Below are 27,236 nucleotides of genomic sequence, written 5' to 3'. Positions count from 1 at the left end.
ACACATCTTTTCAATGCGTTTTAATTAATGCCCTTTGTGCTGCTGGGAGTGGTACTTTGGTGTCTGTTTTATCTGATGTTGGGCTGGATTTTCTGAATGCTCTTGCATGAGTTCTCTTTACGATCTGCTTAAAAAAGCTGCCAAATGCTGGTGCCCGATTCTCAGTGATCTTCACTTCCCATTTAGAAGACAGAGATGGCTGCAGGTCCTGGCATATTAACCCTGGAGCCGTCTCTTCAGGGAGTCGGAAGTCTGACCTGACTGGCTGGTGTGGCAGTGGCAGCAGCAGGTAGAGACAGCATGGTTTGTCAGGAGATGGGGACCCCTGTGGACAGATGACGAGAGCTCTGGCTATGCATTCTAAGAGTCTGGGGCTTTGTCTTTTACTTGTTGGGCAGGTCACATGTAAAACGTGTCGCCTCTCCAGACCTCAAGCTTCCTTATAGCTGTAAAATGGGAATCTTAACACTCCACAGGACTGTTTTGAGGATGACATTATTCTCTTTGGAAACCCTTGGCATGGAAGAGGTCTATTGAAGGACGCTGTCTCTTCCTCACTTCATCCTTTCATCCACAAACTATGTTGCTTCAATCTTTGTTGTTTTTTAAATTATGCTTTTTGAGATAATTGTAGATTTATAAGTAGTTGTAAGAAATAATGTGGAATAGTCCCATGTGCCCTTCACCGTTTCCCCAGTGATGACATCTTCCAGTATGACACTTCCTATCACACCCCGGACGTTGGGACTGACAGAATGCACTGACCCCATTCAGATTTCACCAGCTCCACACTCACTCAGCTGCTCATTTCCTCTCGTCTGTAGGTTTTGTGTGTCCACCGTCAACAGCAAACTACATAATAGCTCCCTCACCCTCAGGAACTCTGCATTGTGCTTTTATCACCACACCCACTTCCCTCCCGCTGCCCCCAAGCCCTCACGCTAACCCCTGGTAATCTCACAAGTCCATTCTCATTTATATAATTTTGCCATTTCAAGGATATTATATAAATGGGGTCATTTAATATGCAACCTTTTAGGGCTGGTTTTTTCCACTCAATAATACTGCCTGGAGTTGACCTAGCAGAAGCCTGAAACTACGCTAGTATGGAATTTGGGACAGACTTAGTTTTTGCACATAACCTTGTACAATCTTGCAACAGAAGCAAGCCACACAAGATATATACCTGAACTCTCCTGTATTATACAATTTTTCTTGTTCTGAATATCCATGATGCTACAACTGACAAAAACAAAATTGGTATTTCAGACATTTTCTTAAGTCTTTTAAGCTAAAATCACATGCAAGAATAGCATTTGCAGCTACTAATTTTGACCCCTTTTAGACTGGTATGAAAGTCTGTGTTGAAGCAGCAAACCAATGAATGCTGCCTTTTGGATATTATGTTTCATCTTTAGTTAAACACTTCCCTGCTATATTCATTTATCATGGTCTTGTGCTCAGCCACTAAGTCGTGACCAACTCTTTGCAATCCCATGAATGGTAGCCACCAGGTTCCTCTGTTCATGGGATCCTCCAGGCAAGAATACTGGAGGTGGCCATTCCCTTCTCCAGCAGATCTTCCTGACCCAGGGACTGAACCCACGTCTCCTGAACTGGCAGGTGGATTCTTTACCACTGAGCCACCAGGGAAGTCATATTCATTTATATCATCTAATATGTGACACACTGTTGTCATATGCATAATTTTGTGATCTTTTGCCTATTTCCTTATTGGACTGTTTGTGTTTTTATTGAATTTTGAGAATTCCTTTTTTTAAAGTGGGGTAAAATTGTTATTAACATCATCAAAGTTGTTGTGCAAATAGAGTTTGTTTCTTCTTATACCAAGTCTAGTCTATGGTCTGGATGCATCCCAGTTTAAGTGTCCGCCCCTTGAAAGATACTTGGACCGTCTCCAGTTTTTAATTATTATACATGAAGCTGTAACGAACGTTTGAGTACAGGTTTTGTGCAAACGTAAGTCTTCATTTCCCTGGGATAAATGCCCATGAGTGCAATTGCTGGGTTATGTGGTAGTTGCACTTTTAGTTTCACAGGAAACTGCCAAACTATTTCCAGAGTGGTTGAGCCATTTTACGCTTCCAACAGCATTTACGAATGGTCTTGTTCTCTGCATTCTTTCAAGCATTTAGTGTCGTCATTATTTTTTATTTTAGCTATTTTGATAGGTGTATGATAATACCCTTTTATGTTTATAAAGGAGTTACATTTCCCTAATGACTAATGTTGCCAAACACCTTTTCACGTGTTTATTTGCCATCCATATATCCTCTCCAGTGAAACGTGACTTTGTGTCTTTGGTCCATTTCCTTATTAGGTTGTTTGTGTTTTTATTAAATTTTTAGAATTCTTTTTTTTTAAAGTGAGTTGAAATTGGTATATAACATTATATTAGTCTCAAGTGTACAACATAATAATTCGGTATTTATATACACTACAAAATGATCACCACAATAAGTCTAGTTACCATCCATCATACAATTGGCCCCCTTCCCCATTTAGCAGCCCCTTCAAACCCCTTCCCCACAGTATCCACTAATCTGATCTCTGTATCTATGAATCTGTTTTTGTTTTGTCTGTTCCTTTGTTTTGTTTTTATAGATTGCACACATAAGTGAAATCATATGGTATTTGTCTTTCTCTGTCTGACTTATTTCACTTAGCATGATACCCTCTAAGTCCATCCATGTTGTTGCAGGTGACAATATTTTCTTTTTTACGGCTCAGTAATATTCCAATGTGTATACATACTACCTCTTTTATATCCATTTACCTATAGATGGGCACTTAGGTTATACCCATATCTTGACTATCGTAAATAATGCTGCAATGAGCATATATCTTTTAAAATCAGTGTTTTCATGTTCTTTGGAGAAATACCCAGAAGTGGAATAGCTGGGTCACATGATAACTCTATTTTTAGTCTTCTGAGGAACCTCCATACTTTTTTTTAATATTGACTGCACCAATTTACATTCCCACCAACAGGGTATTGGGGTGAGATTCTTTATATATTCTGGACACTAGTTTTTTGTTGGCTTTGTGGTTTGCAATTTCAACTCCTTTTGAAGAATCAAGCAGCAAAATATTAAACAAAAAATATTGATTTGTTTTAGTTTTCTACCTGTTTGGGGAAAGGAGAAGAGTGTGGGGAATGAGGGAGAGAAAGTGGGAGGCATTTCATGGCTTATGAGGATATGAGCAATGGCTCCCATTTTTCACAGCATGTACACATGAACTGCAGTGAGGCAGATGGAACCAGAATGCGGGGAGTCAGGCAGTGTCTGAGGTCCTCGATATGAAGCACACTCACAGGTAAGGCTCTGTTCACTCCCTATCCTGGCACAACCGAGTCTGGCGCGAGAGTACCTGCTGTGGAAACTGCCCACTTAGAGACTCTTTCAGGATCTGTTTCCTTCTATGTCCCAAGGTAGACACAGAAGGATAAGGAAAATGCTGATTTGTTATTAAATCAGAAAAGCATCTCCTCTCAAAAGAATGTGAAACCCTTAAAGCCTCACAAGATAAGGAACAAATTATCCTGGTTCCAAACAATTGCTGGAGTAATTCAACATTCTTAAATCTATCTTCTCCAGAAAAATCTCTTAAATTAGAAATGTGAAAATGAAGAGTTTTTCAGACCAGGCTGGAGGACTGCCCATGAATATATATTAAACTCACTCTATCTGATTAATAAATGTCCATGTGAGCCCAAGATTAAGATAACATGCTGAGCTTATATAATATTTACTCACTCTCTGATAATATCTCCAAAAGCCCAGAAGACCCAGATCTGGGGTTGCTGCTGCCTTAAATAGAATTATTATAGCTTAATTTCCCTCTTTATCTCAGATTGCAATGTACCAGTGTATCATGGTGCATTTAATTCTCTCTATATTCATTGTGTAGTAGAGGACCAACATTAAAGCCACAGGGGTAGCACACTGGACACTGACCAGACATTTTTATTTAACACAGAAAAATGCTGGTGTAAATGATACTGAAATAAATATGCTCTGATTTAAAATGCGAGTTCCTGAAAGGAAATCTTGGGAGCCATAAAATACCATTCCCCTCCTCAAGGTTGTCCAAAGGGAAAAAAGTCAGACAAGGCTTTCAACCGGGTTGTTATCTTTATGATGCAATTTAATCTGGGATGCTACAAACACACGGGGCAGGATCGTTAAGCAATAACATCATAAAATACCAAGAAGGGGCTAAAGAAAACAGGAGAAACTGTATTGCGGTTTCCTCACTTTCACGCAAAGATGTGAGAATATTATGTTAACCTGTCTGGTGACCACAGGGAACTGCTCTAAGCCTGCACTGGGTGGGGCCTGCTCCGATGCAAGTGGAGAGACCCAATGTATTGGGTTTGTCATGTGGGTTAGACCCAACATGTGTGTCATCTCATTTAGGCCTTTTGATAAATAACTTTTGAGATTAGGAGATAGTTTCCTCTTATCCATTTATTCATGTAGTTAACTAGTAAACTGTTTTATATCAATTTATATTCAGGAACTGTTACTTTATTCAGTAAGTTATAATGTTTATTTTTATGCTCAAATTATCCTGTATTTTATCAGTGGGAACCCCTTCAAGCTGGCTCCTGTGTGCCATGGACATTTAGACATGTCCCCATTATTGAAGTACTTTCATATTTTCTGGCACCACAAGATGTTCCAAGTTCAACATCTTCCTTGCCCCAGCCCCAGAACTGACCATTTTTCCAAGGAGAGCTTTTCATACAGAATAGTATTTAGAAACCAAGATTAGAAATGTTAGATGGTACTATTGCTACTGGAGTATAATTATTTCTAGACTCTCTCAGCAGATAGGAATAAGCTAGATGGTAAAGCATCTGCCTGCAATGCGGGAGACCTGGGTTCGATTCCTGGGTTGGGAAGATCCCCTGGAGAAGGAAATGGCAATCCACTCCAGCACTCTTGCCTGGAAAATCCCATGGACGGAGGAGCCTGATAGGCCACAGTCCATGGGGTCACAAAGAGTCGGACACGACTAATGAATGACCTCCTCCTCCTGTACAGATGTCTATGTATGTGTCTGTATGCATACTGACAAGACATATCTGTTTATCTCTCTAATCTAGTTTACCTATCTATCCACGAGTTCACATTAATACCTTCAATTGCAATACCACACCAGGAGGGTATTTCTAAGTTCCCTCTGTTCTATCTGTAACTCCATTGTTCAAGAATGAGAAGCCTGACTTTCATTATCCATAAGATATTTAATTATTGCTTAATCCTAGGATACCCAGGATTGGGCTTCCCTCACAACTCAGTTGGTAAAGAATCTGCCTGCAACGCAGGAGACCTGGGTTCAATACCTGGGTCGGGAAGATTCCCTGGAGAAGGAAATGACAACCCACTCCAGTATTCTTGCCTGGAGAATCCCATGGACAGAGGAGCATGGCAGGCTACAGCCCATGGGGTTGCAAGAGTCGGATACAACTTAGTGACTAAACCACCACCAGGATACCTAGAAAAGAGTTTCAGATTGTTAGCCCATCACTCAGGGAGAAAGAAATCTACTTATTAGAGTTGAATATTTGTTTACAGTTGATTTTGTGACCCCAAGCAATGTGGCAACTGACCATCTTTTAAACATAAAGTTCATATTTGCAGCTTTTCTTGAGAAATCAGAAGGTATGGCTCTTCCCACCTTTGGACAGGGCATGAGTGCTTTCCCAGGGTTTGCTGTCTCCCCTACAAATAATCCCTTCTTGTTCTTGTACATTCAAACCCCACTTCACCTGGACCTCTGCCATTCCTGGAAGGACCTTCTCCACCACTGCCTCCTTTTCCTCTCTCTCATACCCTCCATTCTGGTGGTCAATGCTGCCACTCCAATAAAAGCATTTCACAAAGAACTGGCTCCATGCTGCTAACCCAATATACATGATTTTTCAGCTTTGGTTAACTTGACCCCTTAGTAGCACTGACATGGGATGCCCCATCTTTTCTGTGACAAAACTGCTCTGGTTCCTTCCCACTTGGTGGCCTCCTCACCCTTCTGCACAAGCTCACCCTCCTTTGTTCATTTCAGCTCAATTCAGTCACTCAGTTGTGTCCGACTCTTTGTGACCCCATGGGCTGCAGCACGCCAGGCCTCCCTGTCCATCACCACCTCCTGGAGTCTACTCAAACTTATATCCATAGAGTCAGTGATGCCATCCAACCATCTCATCCTTTGTTGTCCCCTTCTCCTCCTGCCTTCAATCTTTCCCAGCATCAGGGTCTTTTCCAGTGAGTCAGTTCTTGGCATCAGGTGGCCAAAGTATTGGAGTTTCAGCTTCAATATCAGTCCTTCCAATGAATATTCAGGACTGATTTCTTTTAGGATGGACTGGTTGGATCTCCCTGCAGTCCAAGGGACTCTCAAAGAGTTTTCTTCAACACCACAGTTCAAAAGCATAAATTCTTCAGCACTCAGCTTTCTTTATAGTCCAACTTGCACATCCATACTTGACTATTGGAAAAATCATAGCTTTGACTAGATGGACCTTGGTTGGCAAAGTAATGTCTTTGTTTTTTAATATGCTGTCTAGGTTGATCATAGCTTTTCTTCCAAGGAGCAAGCATGTTTCAATTTCATGGCTGCAGTCACCAGCTGCAGTGATTTTGGAGCCCAAGAAAACAAAGTCTGTCACTGTTTCCATTGTTTCCCCATCTATTTGCCATGAAGTGATGGGACCAGATGCCATGATCTTCGTTTTCTGAATGTTGAGCTTTAAGCCAACTTTTTCACTCTCCTTTTTCACTTTCATCAAGAGGCTGTTCATCTTTGCTTTCTGCCATAAAGGTGGTGTCATCTGCAGGTCTGAGGTTATTGATATTTTTCCCAGCAATCTTGATTCCAGCTTGTGCTTCATCCAGCCTGGCATTTTGCATGATGTACTCTGCATATAAGTTAAATAAGCAGGGTGACAACATGCAGCCTTGATGTACTCCTTCCCTGATTTGGAACCAGTCTGTTGTTCCATGTCCAGTTCTAACTGTTGCTTCTTGACCTGCATACAGATTTCTCAGGAGGCAGGTGAGGTGCTGTGGTATTCCCATCGCTTTAAGAATTTTCCAGTTTGTTGTGATCCACACAGTTAAGGGCTTTGGCATAGTCAATAAAGCAGAAGTAATTTTTTTTTTTTTTCTTCCTGGAATTCTCTTGCTTTTTCAATGATCCAGTGGATGTTGGCAATTTGATCTCTGGTTCCTCTGCCCTCCTTTGTGGGGCTGCTAAATGTTGTGGCTCCCTGGAGCTTACGCCTCCTATGGCTCTCTCTGTGATCTCACTTACCCCAGCGGGTATCTTCATTTATAACATACAGGGAACTTGCAAACGTCCATCTCCAGGCCTGTCTTCTCTGAGTTCTAGTCACTGCCTTCTCTCAGATGTTTCACAAGTCTCTCAAAGTCAACAGATATGAAGCTGAACTTGTTCCCCCCCAAGTCTGCTCTACCTCCAGACTCTTTCTGCTGTGGTGGCGCTTTCTCTATCCCCCAGACCCAATCCATTAAGAGGTCAGCTTCAATCTCTAATGATCTTCCTCATCTGCCAACTTCTTTTCATTGCCATGTCACCCTCTCATCCAAAGTATTGCTCCAACGGCCCCTTAACTGGCTCCCCTCCCTTCCCTAACTCTACAGTGTTAGTATATTGTGTGTGTGTGGCGGGGGGTGGGGGGCGGGTGGCAGACAGAAGGAGGAGGGAGGGAAATGCAGATTTTCTCACAGCTCTTAGGATGAAAAGAAGACTGCTTAACAATGGCCTGCAAGGCTCTCATAGTTTCCTAACCTCCTACAGCACTCCCCGCTGTTCTTGCTTCTCAGTTCTTGCATCTGTTCATCCCTCAGTGGGCAGCCATGTCCTCTTCCCCATGGGGCATTTGTACATGGGCTTTCTTGGTCAACGAATGCTCTTTTCTTGTATCCCCTCACCCCGGCCAACTCACTGTCAACCCAAAATGTGCCTCACTAATTCTTCTCTAGCTCAGTCCTTCGATTTTCAGAAACTCTTTCCCTGGACTTGCTGTCTGTGTCTAGCTGCCTCCCTGTTCACACTGAGAGCATTAGGAATTTGGCTCAAAGGCATTTTCACCTCTGTGGGATCTGATTAACACCTGCCTTCCTGTTACAGACTGAATACCTCTGTCCCCTCCCTAATTCATATTTGGGACCCTACTCTCTGATGTGATGGTATTAGGAGATGAGGCCTTTGTGAGGTGCCTGGGATTAGTCAGGGTCATGAGGGAGGGGCCCTCATGACTGGGATTCATGCCCCTATAAGAGTTATGAAAGAGCTTGCTTTCTCTCTCTGCTCTCTTCCATATGAGGACATGATGAGAAGTTGGAGTCTGCAATTTTGAAGAAGGCTCTCAGCAGAATCCGATCATGCTAGCACCTTGATCTCAGATTTCCAGCCTCCAGACTGTGAGAAGTAAATTTCTCTTGTTTACAAGCCACCCAGTCATGGCATTCTTGCTTATAACAGCCTAAACTGACCAACGCACTCCCCCAGGGGCACAGGGTCCACTCTTGTTATCTCTGCTTCTTGCACAGTTCCCAGCAAGACATGTGCTCAAGAAGCTTGTTGAGTAAATGGAGACAACGTGATGTGGTGGCTACAAGCATAGACTCTGGGGAAGACTGGCTCTACCCTGTGTGTGATGTCAGGCAAGTCACTCAAATTCTCTGAGCCTCAGTTTCCCCATCTGTTAAACAGGGAGAGTGACAGCACTCACCTCACAGGGCTGTTATGAAGATTCAGTGATCTTTGTTTAAATGTAATACATTCAGAATATTACCTGACAAATAGTAAGGATGATATGTGTTTGTTAAACATGTAAAATGAACAGGTACTAAATAGTCATTGAATGAATAAGTATTAATGAACCAGACAGAAAATATGATTTTTAAAAAGAAATACAAGTGGGCTATTACTCACATATAGGCCAATGGCCAGATGGTGTTGACTAGATATAACAAACTAAGTAACAGAAAACAAGATTTAAATTTAATTCAACCTGCATTAGTAAGTCTGTGACTACATGTTGGGAAAACAACTTCTTACACCTGGGAATACATCCAGCATCTTAAGAGAAATGGGGACTCAAATTCTTAATATATTCAATGAAAGCTTTAGGTATGTCTGATGCTATTGACTAGTCATATGTAGGGCTGAATTATTTCTGTCAAAAAATCAGCAAAACAAGAATAAAACTCCCAAATGAACTTTTTATAAACCACTCACAGCTACCACACAAATTCATCCATCAAAGGCTTGAGAATCTTCTTTGAGAGGTCCCCATGCAGCATCTAGTACAAGGCAAGAAAGCACCATGACTAGAAGACAACACTATAAAACACAGAAATCACACATTCCTACCAGCCCTTATCATATTCTTGAACATTCTTTCAAGTAAAGGAATATTAAAAAAATATCTGGTTCGTCATTTCTTCCTTTGAGCACGTATGACTTTGTCAGGGTATTAACAATGAAAACCTTCAGGTCTAGTTTTCATCCAACGTATAATTTTTTTTCACTATAAAGGGGAGTATTATCATAGGACTAAAGACAGTTAAAAAGTTTTTGATATAGTGTTTCTGTCAGTTTTTAAGGTTTTGTTGTTGCTTTGGAAGGCAAAAAAAAGGCAGGACAGTTGTGGTGTTAAGAAAGGGTGCTTGGCAAAGGGGAAAGAGCTCAAAACAACAAAGTAATTAGAGCTACTGCAGCAAACTAGGAAGACACTATTAGTTTCTACTTAAAGGTACTACATAAATTGCTTTAGCTTGTTTAGTTCAATTTATATGCACACAATATCAAATTTAAATTGTGAGTTGTTTCAGTGAAAATGCACCAACAGAAGGGAGATTTCATTTTCTTCATGAAAAAAGAAAGTCAGCTGTGAGGCCAGATTTTCATCCAGCCTTAATTGTGAGCTGATTCTGATTGAGAGAAAAGGCTCTGTTTAAATATTTGTCCCAGGAGAGACAAAGGGTTGGGTGAAGACTTGGTGCACAGTTCTGCTGGCTGTGGGAGGCTGCAGCCAGCAACTGGGGCTGTGGGTCAGGGAAACTGAAGCCAAGCTGTGCAGAAAAGAAATTTATACCACACACCAAGACCTGGTGCTCCCTACCTTACCAGCCTCCTCTCCCTCCCTGTGCTGGAACAAGACTCTCTTCCACCCCCACATTTCACCTGTGCGGCTTTCTCTGCAGACAGCGCCCGCTAAACAGCGCTTGCCTAAGTCTCTTATGTTCTTTAAGCCTTTGGTGTCACCTCTTCCAAAAAGCTTTCTCCAACCCCCAGGTGGGAGACATCTCTCCTCTGCACCTAGTGCCACAATCATGTATTTCTCATCACTTATGCTGTGTATCCAGTTTGGGCAGGAGATGCAATTTAATCAATTCTATTTCCAGCAACAGTGCCTGGCATGAAGAAGACACAGCAGGTATCTGAATAATGTTGAAAGATGTCAACCTGCTGGGTAACACGCAAAGACACAGCCAGCAGAATCCATTCTGGATTTTCAATAATGACTGGGTCCTTTCTATGGAGGAATGATTGAGAATAAAGGCAAAAAGATGCTTGAGGTCCTACGTGAGGCCCCTCTACCTATTAATACCTTAAATAATAGGGTTCAAGCCAGTCTAATTTGTCTCCCACCCACTTCCCTGTTTTGGGTCATGCTTCTGGTAAGGTCTTATTTAAACATTTTTTATTGAACATAAGGTCACAAAGATTTTCTATGTTTTCTTCTAGTTTTAGGTTTTTACATTAAAGTTTATGATACATTTTGAGTTAGCTTTTGTATATGTACAGGCTTTGGGTTGAGTGTTTTCTCTGGGGCAAGTGTGATGGAAGAATATTCAGTAGTTCCACACCTATTGGCGAAGGTGAAAGAGGAGAGTGAAAAACCTGGCTTAAAACCCAACTTTAAAAAAACAAAGATCATGGCATCTGGTCCTATCACTTCATGGCAAATAGATGGGGAAAAAGTGGAAACAGTGGCAGACTTCCTTGGCTGCAAAATCACTGTGGACGGTGACTGCAGCCATGAAATTAAAAAATGTTTGCTCCTTGGAAGAAAAGCTATCACAAGCTTACACAGCGTTTTGCCAAGAAAGGTCTCTATAGCCAAAGCTATGTTTTTTCCAGTAGTCATGTATAGATATAAGAGTGGGATCATAAAGAAGGCTGAGCGCTGAACAATGATGCTTTTGAACTGTGGTGCTGGAGAAGACTCTTGAGAGTCCTTTGGATAGCAAGGAGATCAAACCTGTCAGTCCCTGAAGGAAATTAACCCTGAATATTTATTGGAAGGACTGATGCTGAAGCTGAGCTCCAATACTCTGGCCAGCTGATGAAAAGAGCTGACTTATTGGAAATGACCCTGATGCTGGGAAAGACTGAGGACAAAAGAAGGGGGTGACAGAGGATGAGATGGTTGGATGGCATCACTGACTTAATGGACATGAATTTGAGCAAACTCAGGGAGATAGTGGAGGACAGGGAAGCCTGGCATGCTGCAGTCTATGTGGTTACAGAGAATCGGACATAACTTAGTGACTGAACAACAATTTTTTGAAAAGATTATTCTTTCTCTCTTGCATTGTCCTTTGCAACTTTGTCAAAAAATCAATTGTCTATGTCAGCGGAGAGAAAAATTTGGTGTTCTCCATTCTGTTACATCGATCTATTTTCACACCAATACCCCACTGTAACAAGTACTGTAACTTTAGTCTTAAAATCCAGTAATTTAATCTCCCAACTTTGTTCTTCTTTTTAAAAATTACTTTGGTGCATTTCCATATTAATTTTACAATTGGCTTATCATTTTTTACCAAGAAAAGCTTACTGGGGTTGAGTTGAATCTATAGGTAAATTTGGAGAGAATTGAAATTTTAACACTGTTGAGTTTTCCAACCCACAAAAACAAGGCATGTCTCTCTATTTTAGTAAGGTTGTCTTTATCTCAACAATGTTTTATTGCTTTTAGCATGTAGGTCTTGTACACTTTTGCTGGATTTATCTCTATTTATTTTTTCTATGCTATTGTAAAAGGTATTATTTAAAATTTTTAACATGATTCTTTGCTGTGTGTATATAGAAATGCAACTGATTTTTATATATTGATCTTATATCTAGCAACACTGGCTTTCCTGGTGGCGCAGGTGGTAAAGAATCTGCCTGCAATGCAGAAGACCCAGGTTCAATCCCTGGGTCAGGAAGATCCCTGGAAAAGGGAATGGCAACCCACTCCAGTATTCTTGCCTCTTCTTCATATCTTCTGCTTCTGTTAGGTCCCTACCATTTCTGTCCTTTATTGAGCCCATCTTTGCATGAAATGTTCCCTTGGTATCTCTAATTTTCTTGAAGAGATCTCTGCTGAAGAAGAGGTGGCAAGACTACACAGAAGAACTGTACAAAAAAGATCTTCATGACCCAGATAATCACGATGGTGTGATCACTCACCTAGAGCCAGACATCCTGGAGTGTGAAGTCAAGTGGGCCTTAGGAAGCATCCCTACGAACAAAGCTAGTGGAGGTGATGGAATTCCAGTTGAGCTATTTCAAATCCTGAAAAATGATGCTGTGAAAGTGCTGCACTCAATATGCCAGCAAATTTGGAAAACTCAGCAGTGGCCACAGGACTGGAAAAGGTCAGTTTTCATTCTTCTTAGGTTATTATATATATTTTTAATCAAAGTATATTCTGATTCTATTTTATCTCCTTTGAATCCTTAGGAGTTAAAACTGTTTGCCTTTTTTTAGTGGTTGCATTAGGGTTTATAATATGTGTCTTTACCTTATTTCAGTCTACCTGTAAGTGATATTATACCACTTCATGTATAGAATAGAAACCTTACAATAGTATTCTTCTATTACTCTTCTCCCAGGTTTTCTTTTTTTGATACTGTTGTCATAAATTTTACTTCTACTATGTTATAAACTCCATAATATATTGTTATTTTTTTTAAATGGTCAATTATCTTTTAAAGAAATTTAAATAATAAACAACTTATATAATTGCCCATGTAGTTATCAGTGCTCTGTATTCCTTTGTGGGGATCCATCATGTGTGGTATCATCTTCCTTCTGCCTAAAGGACTTTGGTATCTCTCATGGTGCAGGTTTGCTGGTGGTGACATCATCCAGGTTCTATAGATTTGAAAATGCCTTTACTTTGTCTTTGTTTTGAAAGATATTTTTGCCAGATATAGAATCCTAGCTTGACAGGTTTTTTCTTTCAGTACTTTAAAGATCTATTCCACTGAACTACCTTGTGCTGAATTCAGAAGCAAGAAATTTACTATCTTATTTGTTCTTCTGTAGCTGCCTTTAGATTTTCTCTCTATTATCTGTTTTGAGAAATTTGATTATTATATATCTTGGTGTTGTTTTCTTCATGTTTCTTGTGCTTGGGGTTTGTTGAGCTACTTCATGAAATCTGCTTTCATCAAATTTGAAAACACTTCAGTGATTATTTCTTCAAATATTTTTCCTGTTCTTCCTGTTTTTTTCCTTCTATTGAACTAGTTCAATTATAAGTATATTAGGATGATTTAAATTATCATGTATTCTTTTCTTCCTTTTTAAAAATTCTTTTTTCTCTTTATGCTTCATTTTGAATTGCTCCAGTTTGGATAGATAGTTTTATCTTCAAGTTCAGTAATCTTTTCTTCTGCAATGTTTAATCTGTTGTTAATCATAACCAGTTTAATTTTCATCTCACATACTGTAGTTTTAATCTCTAGATATGAGCCTTTTTATATTTTCCATGTCTCTACTTAATTTTTGAACATATATAATATAGTAACTTAGGAAAATATAAGCAAGGTGAAAAGACAGCCTTCTGAATGGGAGAAAATAATAGCAAATGAAGCAACTGACAAACAACTAATCTCAAAAATATACAAGCAACTTATGCAGCTCAATTCCAGAAAAATAAATGACCCAATCAAAAAATGGGCCAAAGAACTAAATAGACATTTCTCCAAAGAAGACACACGGATGGCTAATAAACACATGAAAAGATGCTCAACATCACTCATTATCAGAGAAATGCAAATCAAAACCACAATGAGGTACCACTTCACACCAGTCAGAATGGCTGCGATCCAAAAATCTGCAAGCAATAAATGCTGGAGAGGGTGTGGAGAAAAGGGAACCCTCCTACACTGTTGGTGGGAATGCAAACTAGTACAGCCACTATGGAGAACAGTGTGGAGATTCCTTAAAAAATTGCAAATAGAACTCCCTTATGACCCAGCAATCCCACTGCTGGGCATACACACCGAGAAAACCAGAATTGAAAGAGACACATGTACCCCAATGTTCATCGCAGCACTGTTTATAATAGCCAGGACATGGAAACAACCTAGATGTCCATCAGCAGATGAATGGATAAGAAAGCTGGGGTACATATACACAATGGAGTATTACTCAGCTGTTAAAAAGAATTCATTTGAATCAGTTCTGATGAGATGGATGAAACTGGAGCCGATTATCCAGAGTGAAGTAAGCCAGAAAGAAAAACACCAATACAGTATACTAACACATATATATAGAATTTAGAAAGATGGCAATGACGACCCTGTATGCAAGACAGGAAAAAAGACACAGCTGTGTATAATGGACTTTTGGACTCAGAGGGAGAGGGAGAGGGAGAGGGTGGGATGATTTGGGAGAATGGCATTCTATCATGTATACTACCATGTAAGAATTGAATCGCCAGTCTATGTCTGATGCAGGATACAGCATGCTTGGGGCTGGTGCATGGGGATGACCCACAGAGATGTTATCGGAAGGGAGGTGGGAGGGGGGTTCATGTTTGGGAACACATGTAAGAATTAAAGATTTTAAAATTAAAAAAATAAAAAACAAAACAAAACAAAAAGATCCTTGTCTGCTAATTCTAACATCTGCATCAGTTCTGGTTCAATTTTCATTGATTGATTTTTCTCTTCATTATGGATATGAGTATAGACTTCAATTATTTTTTTCCACAGAAAACCAAACTGCCCTCCAAAAATGTTTTATCATTTCCCACCACTACCAACACATGGGAGTGTTCATTTCCCTCCCTCTCCTGCCAACACTGAATTTGACAGCCTTTAATCATTGTCATGCAGAGTTCCAAAGAATAGCAAGAAGAGATAAGAAAGCCTTCCTCAGCAATTAATGCAAAGAAATAGAGGCAAACAACAGAATGGGAAAGAATAGAGATTTCTTCAAGAAAATTAGAGATACCAAGGGAACATGTCATGCAAAGATAGGCTTGATAAAGGACAGAAATGGTAGGGACCTAACAGAAGCAGAAGATATGAAGAAGAGTGGCAAGAATACACAGAAGAACTGTACAAAAAAGATCTTCACGACTAAGATAATCACGATGGTGTGATCACTCACCTAGAGCCAGACATCCTGGAATGTGAAGCCAAGCGGGCCTTAGAAAGCATCACTATGAACAAAGCTAGTGGAGGTGATGGGATTCCAGTTGAGCCATTTCAAATCCTGGAAGATGATGCTGTGAAAGCGCTGCACTCAATATGCCAGCAAATTTGGAAAACTCAGCAGTGGCCACAGGACTGGAAAAGGTTAGTTTTCATTCCAATCCCAAAGAAAGACAATGCCAAAGAATGCTCAAACTACTGCACAATTGCACTCATCTCACATGCTAGTAAAATAATGCTCAAAATTCTCCAAGCCAGGCTTCAGCAATATGTGAACCACAAACTTCCAGATGTTCAAGCTGGTTTTAGAAAAGGCAGAGGAACCAGAGATCAAATTGCCAACATCCTTTAGATCATGGAAAAAGCAAGAAAATTCCAGAAAAACATCTATTTCTGCTTTATTGACTATGCCAGAGCCTTTGACTGTGTGGATCACAATAAACTGTGGAAAATTCTGAAAGAGATGGGAATACCACACCACCTGACTTGTCTCTTGAGAAACCTACATGCAGGTCAGGAAGCAACATTTAGAACTGGACATGGAACAACAGACTGGTTCCAAATAGGAAAAGGAGTACGTCAAGGCTGTAAATTGTCACCCTGCTTATTTAACTTCTATGCAGAGTACATCATGAGAAACGCTGTGCTGGAAGAAGCACAAGCTGGAATCAAGATTGCCGGGAGAAATATCAATAACCTCAGAAATGCAGATGACACCACCCTTATGGCAGAAAGTGAAGAGGAATTAAAAAGCCTCTTGATGAAAGTGAAAGAAGAGAATGAAAAAGTTGGCTTAAAGCTCAACATTCAGAATACTAAGATCATGGCATCTGGTCCCATCACTTCATGGCAAATAGATGGGGAAACAGTGGAAACAGTGTCAGACTTTATTTTGGCGGGCTCCAAAAAATCACTGCAGATGGTGATTGCAGCCATGAAATTAAAAGACGCTTACACCTTGGAAGAAAAGTTATGACCAACCTAGATAGCATATTGAAAAGCAGAGACATTACTTTGCCAGCAAAGGTCCGTCTAGTCAAGGCTATGATTTTTCCAGTGGTCATATATGGATGTACAAGTTGGACTGTGAAGAAACCTGAGTGCCAAAGAATTGATGCTTTTGAACTGTGGTGTTGGAGAAGACTCTTGAGAGTCCCTTGGACTGCAAGGAGATCCAACCAGTCCATTCTAAAGAGATAAGTCCTGGGTGTTCTTTGGAAGGAATGATGCTGAAGCTGAAACTCCAATACTTTGGCCACCTCATGCAAAGAGTTGACTCATTGGAAAAGACTTTGATGCTGGGAGGGATTGGGGGCAGGAGGAGAAGGGGACGATAGAGGATGAGATGCCTGGTTGGCATCACCAACTCTATGGGCATGAGTTTGGGTGAACTCTGGGAGTTGGTGATGGACAGGGAGGCCTGGTGGGCTGCAATTCATGGGGTTGCAAAGAGTCGGACATGACTGAGCGACTGAACTGAACTGAAGTGAATCTTTGTCAGTCTCACACTATTTACTCCTATAATAGATACTTATTTTTCTAATTAAAAACTTTTTTTGGCTGCACTATGCAGCATGTGGTTAGTTCCCAGACCAGGGACTGAACCCCTGTGCCCTCTGCAGCAGAAGTGTGAAGTCTTAACCACTGGACTGCCAGGGAATTCCCACAACAGATATTTATTGAGCGCCAGCTATAAGCCTAGTGACAGATGGTGGCAATTGTGTAGTGTTCAAGCAATCATAGTAGTTGCCCATGTGGTGCTTATTATCTTGTGATGCTTACTTTTTTATTTGCATTTCATTGATTATTAGCAATCATAGTTGAGAAATTTTTCTCATTTATTGTCCAGTTATATTTCTTCTTTGCATATGGCTTAGTAATGTTTACTGACCAGTTTCAAGTGAATTGTTTGGATTTTTATTCCTATGTAAGAGCTATTCATTTACTAAGAATAAATACCTATTTCACTTTTTGAATAATTAAAAATATCTTATAAACAAAGATTTTTTAAAATAAATTAACATTTGTATGCAATTTCTTTGAAGAAATGGTTTACATGTTACTCAAATATTTTTTTCTATATTGAAAGTAAACAGAAATTGATTTGGTATTAAAAACATGGCCCTTAAAGACAAACATTTTTGAGTAATGAAAAAACACAAAACACATATATGAATACATAAGATATTGTGCTCTTCCTCAGTCATATCCAGCTCTTTTTGACCCCATGGACTGTAGCCTGCCAGGATCCTCTGTCCATGGAATTTTTCAGGCAAGAATTCTGGAGTGGGTTGCCATTTCCTCCTCCAGACATAAGACAGACATAAACACATAATGAATAAAACTTTCATATGTATCTGACATCAACAAATAAATGGCTTACAGTCTTTAGAAATAATCAAGCAGATCCCAAACGCTATTTCACTCTTTTAATAATGAAATGGAAAGTCAAAGAGATGAAACATTCCCACATTAAACATTTCCAGCTGATTAGATATTTCTGGCAAAGCCATGCCATCTGTATTAGAAATGCCCTATATACAAGACTTAATTTGTAATTGTCTAAGATCTATTCTTTTGAAGGAGAAAATGTCAAAATCCCCATTATAGAATATTTGCTTACCCACTGAAGAGTAGCAGGAGTTCTCAAAGGCATGTACTACGTATTCATCTGGCTGTTTGGGTAAATGCTTCCTGGGGCACCAGGAAGGGATCCCTGATTGAGACACAGGTTCTATAACAGGCCCAGTGTCTTTGTAGCATTCATGGTCAACATGAAGTGGACAGGGGTATAGTGGATCCTAAGAAGCATTTCAACTCTATGGCCAGGGGTGTGACTGACATACATCATACGGCTAAGGAGTGTTAGCCCTCTGAATATGATGGAAGAAATGTATGTCACCACTTGTGCTATGAGCAGCTTTAATAATGGGGATGATGACAGCAGCCAGCAAAGCCCCCAAAAGCCCAGCTCCCCAATTCCTCCCAGAGGCCTGGCCCCTTGACTGACCTGTCTGGTGAAGGTGGTCTCTGGCCACCTCAAACAAGCGCAGGTGCATGTTGGTGATGGGGTTGAAGGAGCCACAGGCCAGGAGCACCACAGGGATTCGGCTCTTCATCCTGTCGGACACATCCGCACCTGCTGCTGCAGCCACCCTGCCTTCATTGGGGCAAAAACTCACATCAGAGTGTTGGCACCAAGACAAGCGTACAATTACTGAGATAGCTGTGAAACTTGAATGGCATCTAAAAATTACAGTTAATGTGGATTTCTTGATTTTTATGATTGTCTGTTGTGGTTATGTAGGAAAACGGCTTTATCAGACATAAACAAAAAGTTTTTGTAGGTTACAAAAGGAGAAGACAATTGTCCAAATCAGTGTCTCTGAACCACATACAGGCCATTATTTCTTACTTGTAAGATGACTGAGGAGGTAAGAATAACAACATTAACAGGAGGCTTACCATGGCCAGGAACTGAGCCAAAGTATATCCCTATCTCAACAAATCCTTCCAAGTCAATCCTGAGTGGTTACTTATAGGAGCTTAGAAGCTGCAAGGTCAAGACTAGAACCCAGGCAGCCTGACCTAGAAACCATGTTTTCTTGTAACCTCTATACTCTTCCTGTGCTTTGAGGATCACCTTAGGGTCAAAAGGAGTATGTAAGATGCTCCAAATGCCACCTCTGATAGTCCAGACAGAAGTCACAATGCCCCAGAGCAGAGGAGTGGTACTTTTAAAAAATTTATTTTAAAATAATTTCAGACTTACCAAAAAAAGCTGTAAATCTTGTACAAATAATTCCTATGCACAGAATCCCTAAATGTTAACATCTTACCACACTTGCTATATCATTTATTTTCTCTCTCCATATACACATGCATACATGTATACACCTATAAACAATTTTTTTCTGAAATGCCTGAAAATAATTTTTTTCTGAAATGTTTGAAAATAATATTTCTTTACCTCTAAACACTTCAGTATGTATTTTCTAAGAGCAAAGACATTTTCCTATATAACTGCAGAGAAATGATTAAAATCAGAAAATTAAGTACTATTAATTTACTATAAATTAAGTACTATTAAGCTACAGTACTATTATCTAATCTATAGATCTTTTCTGATTTCATCCATTGTCCTTTATCTGGAGCCCTAGCATTCTGAGGTGGTCAGGCCATCCCGTTTGTCCCCTCACTGTGTAGCTTTCAGCACCAGGGAAACTTGGTTAAAGTAAGGTTACAGTAAAGAGGTTGAAGTTTAAGGTTAAAGTAAAGCAGAAAACAGCCTGGGCTAGAGGACAGGCTGGCAGACAGGGCTCTCTTAACTCTGAGGCACTGCCTCCTACAGTGTTGGTGAAGTGCTCCACTGGAGTTTAGGCCTTGGTTTGAATCCTAGTTCTGCCTCTTACTGGCTATGTGACCTAGTGCAAATCACAGTGCCTTTCAAGCCTCAGATTCTCCATATGCAGAATGGGGACATTATTACTTACACTTCCAGGGTTGTTGTAAGGATAAATGAACTATGGATGGAAAATGTTTGGGGCACAGGAAGCATCTAATAAATAACCACTGTCACTGTGATGATGATGATGCAATGATAAAAAATGTGTTGCTGTTGACCACAGTGATGGAGGAGGGGAGGGGGAGAGGTGGTGGCAATATGTTTGTGATTCAGTTCAGCTCAGTTCAGTTGCTCAGCCGTGTCTGACTCTTTGCAACCCCGTGAACCACAGCATACCAGGCCTCCTTGTCCATCACCAACTCCCGGAGTCCACCCAAACCCATGTCCATTGAGTCAGTGATGCCATCCAACCATCTCATCCTCTGTCGTCCCTTATCCTCCTGCCTTCAATCTTTCCCAGCATCAGGGTCTTTTCAAATGAGTCAGCTCTTCACATCAGGTGGCCAAAGTATTGGAGTTTTAGCTTCAGCATCAGTCCTACTAATGAACACCTAGGACTGATCTCCTTTAGGATGGACTGGCTGGATCTCCTTGTAGTCCAAGGGACTCTCAAGAGTCTTCTCCAACACCACAGTTCAAAAGCATCAATGCTTCGGCACTCAGCTTTCTTTATAGTCCACCTCTGACATCCATACATGACTACTGGAAAAACTATAGCCTTGACTAGACGGACCTTTGTTGACAAACTATTATCTCTGCTTTTCAATATGCTGAGCAGGTTGTTCTTAACTTTCCTTCCAAAGAGTAAGCGTCTTTTAATTTCATGGCTGGAATCACCATCCACAGTGATTTTGGAGCCCCAAAAAATAAAGTCAGCCACAGTTTCCCCATCTATTTCCCATGAAGTGATGGGACCAGATGCCATGATCTTCGTTTTCTGAATGTTGAGCTTTAAGCCAACTTTTCACTTCTCCTTCACTTTCATCAAGAGGGTCTTTAGTCCTTCTTCACTTTCTGCCATAAGGGTGGTGTCTCTGCATATCTGAGGTTATTGATATTTCTCCTGGCAATCTTGATTCCAGCTTGTGCTTCATCCAGCACAGCGTTTCTCATGATGTACTCTGCATAGAAGTTAAATAAGCAGGGTGACAATTTACAGCCTTGACGTACTCCTTTTCCTATTTGGAACCAGTCTGTTGTTCCATGTCCAGTTCTAAATGTTGCTTCCTGACCTGCATACTGGTTTCTCAAGAGGCAGGGCAGGTGATGTGGTCTTTCATCTCTTTCAGAATTTTCCACAGTTTATTGTGATCCACACAGTCAAAGGCTCTGGCATAGTCAATAAAGCAGAAATAGATGTTTTTCTGGAACTCTCTTGCTTTTTCTATGATCCAGCATATGTTGGCAATGTGATCTCTGGATCCTCTGCCTTTTCTAAAACCAGCTTGAACATCTGGAAGTTTGTGGTTCACGTATTGCTGAAGCCTGGCTTGGAGAATTTTAAGCATCATTTTACTAGCGTGTGAGATGAGTGCAATTGTGCGGTAGTTTGAGCATTCTTTGGCATTGTCTTTCTTTGGGATTGGAATAAAAACTAACCTTTTCCAGTCCTGTGGCCACTGCTGAGTTTTCCAAATTTGCTGGCATATTGAGTGTAGCACTTTTATAGCATCATTTTTCAGGATTTGAAATAGCTCAACTGGAATTCCATCACCTCCACTAACTTTGTTCATAGTGATGCTTCCTAAGGCCCACTTGACTTCACATTCCAGGATGTCTGGCTCTAGGTGAGTGATCACACCATCGTGATTATCTGGGTCATGAGATCTTTTTTGTACAGTTCTTCTGTGTATTCTTGCCACTCTTCTTCACATCTTCTGCTTCTGTTAGGTCCAGACCATTTCTGTCCTTTATCGAGCCCATCTTTGCATGAAATGTTCCCTTGGTATCTCTAATTTTCTTGAAGAGATCTCTGCTGCTGCTAAGTCGCTCCAGTAGTGTCTGACTCTGTGCGACCCCATAGACAGCAGCCCACCAGGCTCCGCCGTCCCTGGGATTCTCCAGGCAAGAACACTGGGTGGGTTGCCATTTCCTTCTCCAATGTATGAAAGTGAAAAGTGAAAATGAAGTCGCTCAGTCGTGTATGACTCTTCGCGACCCCATGGATGGGACCTACCAGGCTCCTCCGCCCATGGGATTTTCCAGGCAAGAGTACTGGAGTGGGTTGCCATTGCCTTCTCCGAAGAGATCTCTAGTCTTTCCCATTCTATTGTTTTCCTCTATTTCTTTGCACTGATCACTGAGGAAGGCTTTCTTATCTCTCCTTGCTATTCTTTGGAACTCTGCATTCAAATGGGTATATCTTTCCTTTTCTCCTTTGCTTTTTGCTTCCCTTCTTTTCACAGCTATTTGTAAGGCCTCCCCAGACAGCCATTTTGCTTTTTTTGCATTTCTTTTCTTGGGGATGGTCTTGATTCCTCTCTCCTGTACGATGTCATGAACCTCCATGCATAGTTCATCAGGCAATCTGTCTATCAGATCTAGTCCCTTAAATCTATTTCTCACTTCCACTGTAGAGTCCTAAGGGATTTGATTTAGGTCATACCTGAATGGTCTAGTGGTTTTCTCCACTTTCTTCAATTTCGGTCTGAATTTGGCAATGAGTTCATGATCTGAGCCACAGTCAGTTCCCGGTCCTATTTTTGCTGACTGTATAGAGCTTCTCCATCTTTCACTGCAAAGAATATAATCAATCTGATTTCAGTGTCAACCATCTGGTGATGTCCAGGTGTAGAGTCTTCTCTTGTGTTGTTGGAAAAGGGTGTTTGCTATGACCAGTGTGTTCTCCTGGCAGAACTCTGTTAGCCTTTGCCCTGCTTCATTCCATACTCCAAGGCCAAATGTGCCTGTTACTCCAGGTGTTTCCTGACTTCCTACTTTTGCATTCCAGTCCCCTATAATGAAAAGGACATCTTTTTTGGGTGTTAGTTCTAGAAGGTCTTGTAGATGTTCATAGAACCATTCAACTTCAGCTTCTTCAGCATTACTGGTTGGGGCATAGACTTGGATTACTGTGATATTGAATGGTTTGCCTTGGAGATGAACAGAGATCATTCTGTCGTTTTTGAGATTGCATCCAAGTACTGCATTTCGGACTCTTGTTGACTGTGATGGCTACTCCATTTCTTCTAAGGGATTCCTGTCCACAGTAGTAGATATAATGGTCATCTGAGTTAAATTCACCCATTTCAGTCCATCTTAGATTGCTGATTCCTAGAATGTCTATGTTTACTCTTGTCATCTCCTGTTTGATAACTTCCAATTTGCCTTGATTCATGCACCTAACATTCCAGGTTCCTATGCAATATTGGTCTGTACAGCATTGAACCTGGCTTCTATCACCAGTCCCATCCACAACTGGGTGTTGTTTTTCTTTGGCTCCATCCCTTCATTCTTTCTGGAGTTATTTCTCCACTGATCTCCAGTAGTATATTGTGCACCTACCAACCTGGGAATTTCATCTTTCAGTGTCCTATCTTTTTGCCTTTTCATACTGTTCATGGGGTTCTCAAGGAAAGAATACTGAAGTGGTTCGCCATTTCCTTCTCCAGTGGACCACATTCTGTCACATTCTGTCAGACCTCTCCACCATGACCCATCCGTCTTGGATGGCCCCACATGGCAGGGCTTAGTTTCATTGAGTTAGATGAGGCTGTGGTCCGTGTGATCAGATTGGCTAGCTGTCTGTGATTGTGGTTTCAGTCTTTCTCCCTCTGATGCCCTCTCTCAGTGCCTACCATCTTAATTGGGTTTCTCTTGGCACCTTTCAAAAAGGCTCCTTGTGATCCTCATTTCCTGGTGTTTACCTGTAGACCCCTCTCTTTGAATGTGGAGAGGGCCTGCTGACTTGCTTCTAGTGAAGATTCCACTAGACTCCTCACTAGAGGATTCCACTTCTCAGAGAAGATTACAAAGTCTCTGGCTTCCCTCTTGTTCACCTCTTTCACTTTCTCCCTTGCTCATTCTGAAGAATTTGGCCACTATGTTGTGAGCTGCCTCATGGAGAGACTCACTGGGCAAAGAATTGAAAGTCCTCTGGTGATGACAGCCTGCGAGAAACTGAGTCCTGCTAACAACCATGGGAGAGAACGTGGAAGTGGATCTTTCCCAGCTGAGTCTTCAGATGAGACCACAGCCCCATGAACATCTTGACTGCAACCTTGTAAGAGACTCTGAACCAGACACCCCAATTTAGTGGAGCTGCCTCTAGATTCTTGGCTCACAGAAACTGTGAGATGATAAATGTGTGACACTTTAAGCTGCTATGTTGGGGGGTAATCTGTTATGCAGCAACAGGTAACTAATAGAGTGACCAACAAGAGGGATGCATTTACTTCTTCCTTACTCCTCTTGCTATGTTGGCCTTGGCTGTAATTCTGCAGTTAAAAGGGTAACATGGAGAGTCCTTGGTGACTGGAGCCTGGTTCCTCTCTGTACTGGAGCAAACTGTTTTAATCTGGCCCTTGCTGCTGCCTGTACCAGCTGTATCCAACTACTGCTTGCTTCACACTTTCTAGTCTAGCTGTGATAAACTTCTTGTCAGTGGTTTCTCTGTGAGCTCCTCATGGCCTCCTGCTTCAACTTCAAGTGCTTCTGTTTTTGGTTGGCTAACAAGTTTGTTTGGGTTTTCCATAACATCTTAAACTTTTTGGCCAACCCAATATATACTACTTTAGTTTCTTCCAACTGGAATACTCACAGTACATCCCAATCTGTTAAGACTCAACTCAGGTGATCATATTACTTAGGTGACTTCAATCATTATCTCCTGACTGCCTGCTAGGTGTTTGTTATCAGTTAGGGAGGTATTTGGCTGCAAGTTCCAGAAGCTAATCTCAACGACTTAAACAAATAAAGTTTTATTTGTTTTCTTTCTTTTTTTTTGGGGGGGGGGGAAATAGTTTCATCCTTTTTTTATTTTTTATTATTTTTACTTTATTTTACTTTACAATACTGTATTGGTTTTGCCATACATTGACATGAATCCCCCACGGGTGTACATGCGATCCCAAACATGAACCCCCCTCCCACCTCCCTCCCCACAACATCCCTCTGGGTCATCCCCATGCACCAGCCCCAAGCATGCTGTATCCTGCATCGGACATAGACTGGTGATTCGATTCTTACATGATAGTATACATGTTTCAATGCGATTCTCCCAAATCATCCCACCCTCTCCCTCTCCCTCAGAGTCCAAAAGTCCGCTATACACATCTATGTCTTTTTTGCTGTCTTGCATACAGGATCATCACTGCCATCTTTCTAAATTCCATATATATGTGTTAGTATACTGTATTGGTGTTTTTCTTTCTGGCTTACTTCACTCTGTATAATCGGCTCCAGTTTCATCCATCTCATCAGAACTGATTCAAATGTATTCTTTTTAATGGCTGAGTAATACTCCATTGTGTATATGTACCACAGCTTTCTTATCCATTCATCTGCTGATGGACATCTAGGTTGTTTCCACGTCCTGGCTATGAAATACCTGGAAGTAGGCAGCAGCTGGCACTGGATCACTGGCTAAACAATGACCTACAGTTTGTTCACTTTTCCCTAGTGGTCACAAGAGGTCAGCAAGATTGCTGCTGTAGCCACATCCATCATGATTATAATCAAGCCAGGAAGAAGGAGCAAAGAGCAATACAGACTGGATGCCCCTCTTAAGCAAGAACACAAAAGTTTTTAAAGAACTTTTCTGTAGATTTTGCTTCTGCCTCATGGCCATAGGTCGAGTGGCCACTCTAGGCAAGAGAAGCTGGAAGAGCAAGTCTTCAGCTTTGTAGCCTCCAGTTTGGAAGCAGTAGGGAAATGGGAACTGGGAATAGAATTAGTTAATTCACAGCATCTGCCACACTGGCTTTTCTGACACCTACGCTAACTGATCTCTGCTCACCTTTAGTAACTCACATTTTTTGGAAAAACCTACTCTTGTGTCTGTCTTCCCAACCAGAAAGTAAACCCCGTAAGAGAAGGAGTGGTGTTTTCTTCATTTTTGATCTCAACTTCCAGCACAGAGCCTGGCCCAGAGGAGGCCTGGGTGGAGACTGAAAGGGCACCGGCCAGCGGGCGAGTGGACCCATGTCCTGTTACTGGGAAGGCTTAAGCACCTCCTCAGGTACATACAGAAGTTGTCCTGGGAGTATTCTGAGCTACAGTGGTGTGAAGATAAAAAAAGTCTCAACTGAGGCAGGCTGTGGTTTGTTTTTCACTTCCTTTGAGGCAGTAGGGACACCCCCTGCTATGTGAGAAGAAAGTAGCCTGCGTGTGAGAGCTGCTGCCCCTGGCTTTTTCCAAGGGAGGGTGGATCTTTAATGAGAGAGTATTTGCAGAGTGTGCTGAGCTACTCACAGGAGCAGCCTTGTGATGAGTGTAGCTGAAGAGGATGGCTGGTTTTGTTTTGTTTCTGTTTGTTTGTCTTGTTGTTGTTGTTGTTGTTGTTGTTGTTACAATTGTTAGGAGGCCTTTCAAAATTCTATTTTATTTTGACAAAATATCATGTTTTTAGAGCCCTTAAAACATCTACCTGCAGCATCTCAGGTAACCTGGGGTATTGATGCATGTTCCCAAAGTCCCCAGAAACTGTAAATTAGAACGTTAGTTTGAATGGTGGCATCAGTGTGATGCAGTGCCATGTTGGAAGGAGAATAAATCATATGTAGTAAGTGTCTGTCTGTCTTTTCTTTCCTCACATGGAGCGACTTGCTCTGTCTTAACCGTGCCTCAGGCGGGAGGGTTCCCAGGCTCAGGAACAAAGTCAGTGCACCTGCATTGTTGAATCATTTGTACACTCCAGCTGGTTTCAGCGAAACACCCTCCCAAGCCCAAACCCAGAGGAATACGGACTCCCTCCTGGGGTCCACCAGACAATAAACCCGGCTCAAATTTGAACACATCTCAGAAGCTGGATGCACGCCATAAATGACTCATCTATAAAACAGAATTAAAGAGAGGAAAAAAAATGTGACCCATCTGCTCTATCATGTCATAGTATCCAGTGAGATGAAGCAAGTGTGGGGGACTTTTGCTACTGGGAAATGCTTCTCATCAAGAAGCATTTAATGGAAGGTCCACAGAATGAGCGGTAATTGCAGCTGAAGGGTTTAACAAGTAGAGAGAGTGGCACACGGTCTTCTTGGAATTTATCATTAAGCTGAAGGCAAAGCAAACAGATTCCACCTTTGGATCCTGCCTCCTACCGTACAGTCATCCCAACAGCATCTCATCGTGCTGTGTGCTCGGTCGTGTCTGACGCTTCGTCCGACCCCATG

The 27,236-nt window shown here is 41.3% G+C and overlaps 1 protein-coding gene across 1 annotated transcript in view; it reads right to left on the bottom strand.

Moving 5' to 3' along the window:
- NMNAT3 (nicotinamide nucleotide adenylyltransferase 3) overlaps positions 1-27,236 on the bottom strand; it is a 124,547-nt gene that overhangs the window by 44,635 nt on the left and 52,676 nt on the right. Inside the window, exon 2 of the mRNA XM_052638807.1 lies at positions 18,511-18,660. Coding sequence (XP_052494767.1) covers positions 18,511-18,619 — 109 coding nt within the window. The 5' untranslated portion in view covers positions 18,620-18,660. The remainder of the gene's footprint in view (positions 1-18,510; positions 18,661-27,236) is intronic.

This window comes from Budorcas taxicolor, chromosome 1 (assembly GCF_023091745.1).
Source record: "Budorcas taxicolor isolate Tak-1 chromosome 1, Takin1.1, whole genome shotgun sequence".
In the NCBI taxonomy this organism is placed as follows: domain Eukaryota; kingdom Metazoa; phylum Chordata; class Mammalia; order Artiodactyla; family Bovidae; genus Budorcas; species Budorcas taxicolor.
Note: the sequence above shows the minus strand (reverse complement) of the source record. Positions and strands in the feature narration are given on the sequence as shown.